Here is a 6,802-nt window from a genome sequence, read left to right as displayed (position 1 = left end):
CATGCCTTTTTCATGACAAATTTTGAATTTTTTAACAGGGCAGCAGAACACTATGATTCAAATTTTACATACGCTGATGTTTGGGAAAGAAATGTCCACTTCGGAAAAAGTGCTATAAAAATCTAACAGACTACGTTATATTTTTTTTTTCTGCTGTTTTTGTATTAAACTTCTTTTGGGACAGACCTTGTACATCAAAGACAGACCTTCTTGCAGTGTACAGAGACACAAACATCCAGTTCCAGATCCAGTTTAGGTCATACCTATGTGGAAAAATTCAGTCTTTTTGTTCTTAGGTTTTTATGACATTTTGTGCCCATCATGTCGTGGTGTCCATTGTAATGGACAAGAAAAAAAAATACTGAAAACATGAATCAGCAAAAATTTGTTTTCAACTTTGTTTTTGTTTTTTTGTTTTTTTTGGAGGGGAACCAGAATCAGATGGAATGTTTTTTGCCCAACAGTAAAAATACAGGTCTGAAGACAGATTTATACAAAAAAAAAGCAGAAAAAAAAATGTTAATCTGGATCTATCTACGCCCAAATGCCTGTTTTGATGACTCCAATATGGATGTTTTACAAGGATAACATGGTTTTATGTGAGTCACTCTGAAAACATGTTCTCCACACAGAAAATGTTCATTTTGGCCGTCTTTTGCTGTGAAAACGCTATTTTGACACCTGCAGCACACTGAAATGCTTAGTTTTGCTGAAGCTGTTTTTCAGAGCCAGAAGCCCTGGAAATCAAGTTTCCAGCTCAGAAACACTCAAATAGGAATATTTTACAAGGATAACATGGTTTTATGTGAGTCACTCTGAAAACATGCTGTCCACACAGAAAATGTTCATTTTTGAGTTCCATCACTGTGAAAACGCTGTTTTCACACATACAGTAGACCGACATGGTTAGTTTTGCTGATGCTGTTTTGAAGTGCCAGAAGCCCTGGAAATCAAGTTTCTAGCTCAGAAACACTCAAATATGGATGTTTTACAAGGATAACATGGTTTTATGTGAGTCACTCTGAAAAAATGCTTTCCACACAGAAAATTTTCATTTTGGCGTTCTCTCGCTTTGAAAACGCTGTTTTAACACACACCGTAGAATGATGCTTAATTTTACTTAATCTGTTATTCAGAGCCAGAATCCCTGGAAATCAAGTTTCCAGCTCAGAAACACTCAAATATGGATGTTTTACAAGGATAAAATGGTTTTATGTGAGTCACTCTGAAAAAATGCTTTCCACACAGACAATGTTCATTTTGGCGTTCTCTGGCTCTGAAAACGCTGTTTTCACACATACAGTAAAATGATATGCGTAATTTTACTGAAGCTGTTATTCAGAGCCAGAAGCCCTGGAAATCAAGTTTCCAGCTCAGAAACACTCAAATATGGATGTTTTTCAAGGATAACATGGTTTTATGTGAGTCACTCTGAAAAAATTCTTTCCACACAGAAAATGTTCATTTTGGCCGTCTCTCTCTTTGAAAACGCTGTTTTCACACACACAGTAGACTGACATGGTTAGTTTTGCTGATGCTGTTTTGAAGTACCAGATGGCTTCAAAATCAGGTTTTCAGCTCAGAATTGCAGGGATAACAGGGTTTTATGTGAGTCATTCTGAAAACATGCTGTCCATACAGAAAATGTTCATTTTGGCACTCCCTGGCTGTGAAAATGCTGTTTTCACACATACAGTAGAATGACATGCTTAATTTTACTCAAGCTGTTATTCAGAGACAGAAGCCCTGGAAATCAAGTTTCCAGCTCAGAAACACTTAAAGGGATAGTTCGGCATTTTACACATTAATCTGTATGGCATCAACATCTACAGTCTCGTGCTCTCACACTGACTTCGCCCCCAAAGTGTCCTCTGAGCCGAGATCTGGCCAGTTGTGGTCAGTGCGAAAGTAGTTCCGGTAGGTTTCCTGGGGCCAGATAAGGCACACGTTTTTCCTCTCAAAACAGCACTCATTCGAATCAGTGATTTATTTGCATAACAAAAGACGTCAACCACAAAACGTCACACCTCGTAATCGTTTGGGTCTAATTTTATCCCAATTGCGATCAATGCGCGCAGGAGCCACTATACGTGACAGGTAGCTAAGCCAGGTGTTTCATTCACAGTTTAGCGTTTGGAAAGCTAGTTACACCATGTCTGACTACAGCAGCGACGAAGAATATGATTTCAGCACACAACCAGAAGGATATCTGTATGAACCCGAATATACGGATGCAGAACTCTATCAGATGGAGGTAGAACGGGCAGAGAGAGAGAGAGAGATGGCGAGCAGAGATGTGGAACGTGAAATCGGGGCCGCAGCTGCGAGACCTCGAGTGACTGATACAAGGTGGTGTACGTGCAACAAGTGCGAAGTTATGCAGACCGAGGTTGAGTGCTACTGTTGCCATGAATGGGACCTCGTAATGCCTCGCATGCAGGACCTTTCCATTGACGAGGAGGCTGGCGCATCAGCAGCTGTCTGCATCACCAATAACAACGACTTGCCTGCAATCCTGAATGCTGGTGTCCTCGAGACTTTTTTCCACATCCCGAAAATAAACTGGAAAAAGCGCCCCAAACCTGCTGGACCCGATGGCCAGTTGTCTGCAGAGTGAGTTTTTGTCTACATGCTGTTATTTTGATGCTATTGCCTTATACCCTACAGTAGGCCTACAAGTGCTCAATTGTAGCCTACACCGAGTTGTATGTATGTAAGTAGAAGTACTCTTACAAATGTTATTACAACACCAGCAGCTTGGTATTGTAGTTGTAACAACGTGATAGTATGGGTGTTGTCAATAAAATAGTAAGATAACTTCTACTTTTTACAAAGCTGCTTGCTTCTATGGCGTTATATTGTATTAGTCTGAGCCATGCAGTAGGCTAGTGCGACCTACAGTCATCACATCCAACATTGAATGAATCTAATTATAGTTTTATACATACCATGTCATGGGTGGCACTTATAAATATAAATACATAATGTAGTGCATCCCTAAAGTAATTTATGTTCATTTCATCATCATACTTGAAGCAAAATTTACTTCTGAGCATCACTGTGTCTCAATATCAGCCTACTCATGAATGCCCTTCAATCATAAAGCAAGGCCTACCTTATGCATATTATGTCAAGAGAGCTCTAAGGGTTATGTCGCCGTGGCCCAAAGTGTACTCATAAAGGACATTTTCTCTGAGATGTATAAAAACACATAAGGATACCTATTTCACAGTAGCCTGAAATGCTGGTGCATAAATGAAGATACCTTCCTGACAAACTGCTGTGTTGTCAATTAAACAAAATGTGTTTATATACAACCATAATAACTATGCAGTTTACTCAATGTTGACACACTTCATATATCTAATGTGCATAAACTTATTTTCTGTTTGCATTTCAGACAGTACAGGCTGGTCGCCTATCGCATCATAATGGAATGGGCTCTGAAAGGACAGACGCTTGGTCCTGGCAACAGAAGAGTTCTTCCCTCCTGCGTGGTGGCGCTAATAAGAAGAACATATCCATCACCAAGTGGACAATATGCTGGTTTCAAAGAGTCAAATGATGCACTGCAATTGTTTTAGAATTTTAAAAATCAAAAGCTTTACTGTGAATTTCTTTTTGACGTGCAATTTTCTAAAAATACAAAACAAATGTAAAGACACAAATGTAAATAAACAATGTAAATAAACACACTTCTATGACAATATATGTATATACAGTCTCAGTCATCTTTCTCAGTGGCAGGTGTCTCATGAAAGCGTGATTTGTGTGCTGAAACCAATTCAGCCTTGTTTGGCTTTGGTGTTGGGGCAATGTTGGCTGGTATGATGACTGGAGGATGTATGTGGAAAGCTGGGTCTCCGAGCTTCACATTGGTGTCAAGCCGTCGTTGGATGACCTTCTCCACCAAATCTTTCGGGAACTCCTGTGTTGTTGGCTCATACAGTCTTCTTGCAACCCACTGATTTGACTGCCGTGAATGGAAGACATTATATCTCTCTTGTCCTAGGAAAAAGGAAATGGGGGGGGGGGGGGGGGGGGGGACACACAAGATAGGATGGTGTATGATCATTATATATGAAACTCAATATGGTAATGTGTGTCCTGTGATGCTGTGCGAATGCTATTTATGAGCTTACAAATAGGTATCTCTAAAATAGAAAGGCAAACTAAGATGTAATTCATTTGTATAACATTTTTTTCCTGGGAAAAAAAAACAGTTATATAGAGTTTTCAAAATGGTCTTGGTCTACTTTTTACTCAGATAAGTAATCAAGAAACATTATCTGTTAGCAGGCAATGTCTAGCAGCTAGACTACAGTCTGATTTCAGAAAGTGCCTGCTTCGAGTTCTCATGTCATTTTTTTGGACGGATTTCCAAATTACACGGGCAGGGTGCATCATTTGTCCCAATGTCAGAAATTCTTCTAGTAGCCTACCAAATTTTAAAATGTGACAATCTGAAAATAAAATCTGTGGAATTTTTAGCTCAAACATATGCTGGGTGCTGCCGTTATTTCTCCAGTCTAGAATCTGACAAGGGTAGCTTTATCTTCATTATGCTAGCCAACGCCGTCATGGACTTCTCGTACACGCATAGAAACCATGCACATTCCACGTAGTAATTAGTTTCTGACCATTGTAATAACAGTGTAGCCAACATATTATGTATGTGAAACATCATTGGTGACATGACACCGATAGATGAATATGTTTCACTCACTGAGATAGAATATATCTCAGTGCTTGCACTCGCATAGCCCGCGGTGCATCACCAGAAGACTATACACGGATGCTATAGAAAATATGTGGTACAATTTTGTTTACCTGGGGTGCAGGTACAGCAGTGCTCTTCAAAATACGTCTCTTTGTCTGTCCTTCTGGAAGTCGTCCTCGCTGAAGTGGTCACTGCACACGCGAAGCTTTCTCATCTTCGGTAGTTGGGTGAGCTCCACGTTCAAGCCCAGAGAAAAGTAGCCAAAGTCTCCTCAAAGCTACATTCGTCAAAGGGAATCGGTGGAATGTTTGAGGAGACCCACTCTCATCTTTGTTGGTACAGCCTGGATAGGCACAAGTGCGCACCATGTCTCTATCTCGTTTTTCCAAATAAAGAATAGCCGGTGGACTTCTTCTCTCTCTCCTTCTCCTAGCTCTAAAACTAGCTCGTTTGCGTTGCGTCGTCTGCACTCTGTAAACACCATCGAACACTGACAAGAGATCAGTTGGCTCGCACACAACGGTTAGCACTGACAGCGCGCATTGATCGCAATTGGGATAAAGTTAGACCCAAACGATTACGAGGTGTGACGTTTTGTGGTTGACGTCTTTTGTTATGCAAATAAATCACTGATTCGAATGAGTGCTGTTTTGAGAGGAAAAACGTGTGCCTTATCTGGCCCCAGGAAACCTACCGGAACTACTTTCGCACTGACCACAACTGGCCAGATCTCGGCTCAGAGGACACTTTGGGGGCGAAGTCAGTGTGAGAGCACGAGACTGTAGATGTTGATGCCAAACAGATTAATGTGTAAAATGCCGAACTATCCCTTTAAATATGGATGTTTTACGAGGATAGCATGGTTTTATGTGAGTCACTCTGAAAACATGTTCTCCACACAGAAAATGTTCATTTTGGCCTTCTCTCTCTGTGGAAACACTATTTTGACAAATGCAGCACACGGAAACACTTAGTTTTGCTGAAGCTGTTTTGAATTGTCAGATGGCCTGAAAATCAAGTTTCCAGCTCAGAAACACTCAAATATGGATGTTTTACCAGGATAATATGGTTCTATGTGAGTTACTCTGAAAAAATGCTTTCCACACGGAAAATGTTCATTTTGGCCTTCTCTCACTGTGAAAATGCTATTTTGACAGCTGCAGCACACTGAAATGCTTACTTTGGCGGAAGCTGTTATTCAGAGCCAGACGCCCTGGAAATCAAGTTTGCAGCTCAGAAACACTCAAAAATTGATGTTTTACAAGGATAACATGGTTTTATGTGAGTCACTCTGAAAACATGTTCTCCACACAGTAAATGTTCATTTTGGCGTTCTCTCGCTGTGAAAACGCTATTTTGAAGCCTTCAGCACACTGAAATGCTTAGTTTTGCTGAAGCTGTTTTGAAGTGTCAGATGCCCTGGAAATCAAGTTTCCAGCTCAGAAACACTCAAATATGGATGTTTTACAAGGATAACATGGTTTTTTGTGAGTCACTCTGAAAACATGCTTTCCACACAGAAAATGTTCATTTTGGCATTCCCTTGCTGTGAAAACGCTGTTTTGAAATCTTCAGCACACTGAAATGCTTAGTTTTGCTGAAGCTGTTTTGAAGTGCCAGAAACCCTGGAAATCAAGTTTCCAGCTCAGAAACACTCAAATATGGATGTTTTACAAGGATAACATGGTTTTATGTGAGTCACTCTGAAAAAATGCTTTCCACACAGAAAATGTTCATTTTGGCGTTCTCTCGCTGTGAAAACGCTGTTTTGACAACTGCAGCACATTGAAATGCTTAGTTTTGCTGAAGCTGTTATTCAGAGCCAGAAGCCCTGGAAATCAAGTTTCCAGCTCAGACACACTCAAATATGGATGTTTTACAAGGATAACATGGTTTTATGTGAGTCACTCTGAAAAAATGCTTTCCACACAGAAATGTTCATTTTGGCGTTCTCTCGCTGTGAAAACGCTGTTTTGACAACTGCAGCACAGTGAAATGCTTAGTTTTGCTGAAGCTGTTATTCAGAGCCAGAAGCCCTGGAAATCAAGTTTCCAGCTCAGAAACACTCAAATATGGATGTTT

The 6,802-nt window shown here is 40.4% G+C and overlaps 1 protein-coding gene across 1 annotated transcript; it reads left to right on the top strand.

Annotated features, from left to right (window-relative positions):
• Window positions 1-2,105: 2,105 nt before the first annotated feature.
• On the top strand, window positions 2,106-3,623 carry LOC121607153. Its single transcript, XM_041937847.1, has 2 exons — window positions 2,106-2,613; window positions 3,401-3,623. Exons 1-2 carry the CDS (start codon window positions 2,153-2,155, stop codon window positions 3,582-3,584), a joined length of 645 nt encoding a protein of 214 aa, XP_041793781.1. The 5' UTR covers window positions 2,106-2,152; the 3' UTR covers window positions 3,585-3,623.
• Window positions 3,624-6,802: the final 3,179 nt, after the last annotated feature.

This window comes from Chelmon rostratus, chromosome 5, assembly GCF_017976325.1.
Source record: "Chelmon rostratus isolate fCheRos1 chromosome 5, fCheRos1.pri, whole genome shotgun sequence".
In the NCBI taxonomy this organism is placed as follows: domain Eukaryota; kingdom Metazoa; phylum Chordata; class Actinopteri; order Chaetodontiformes; family Chaetodontidae; genus Chelmon; species Chelmon rostratus.
The sequence above is the reverse complement of the archived record's forward strand: the minus strand, read 5'-3'. Positions and strand labels throughout refer to the sequence as shown.

Excerpts from the sequence above, each read along its gene's own strand:
- LOC121607153 (XM_041937847.1), top strand. The coding sequence starts at position 2,153 with ATGTCTGACTACAGCAGCGACGAAGAATATGATTTCAGCACACAACCA. Across the intron at positions 2,614-3,400 it reads GATGGCCAGTTGTCTGCAGA|ACAGTACAGGCTGGTCGCCT; the intron begins GTGAGTTTTTGT and ends TTTGCATTTCAG.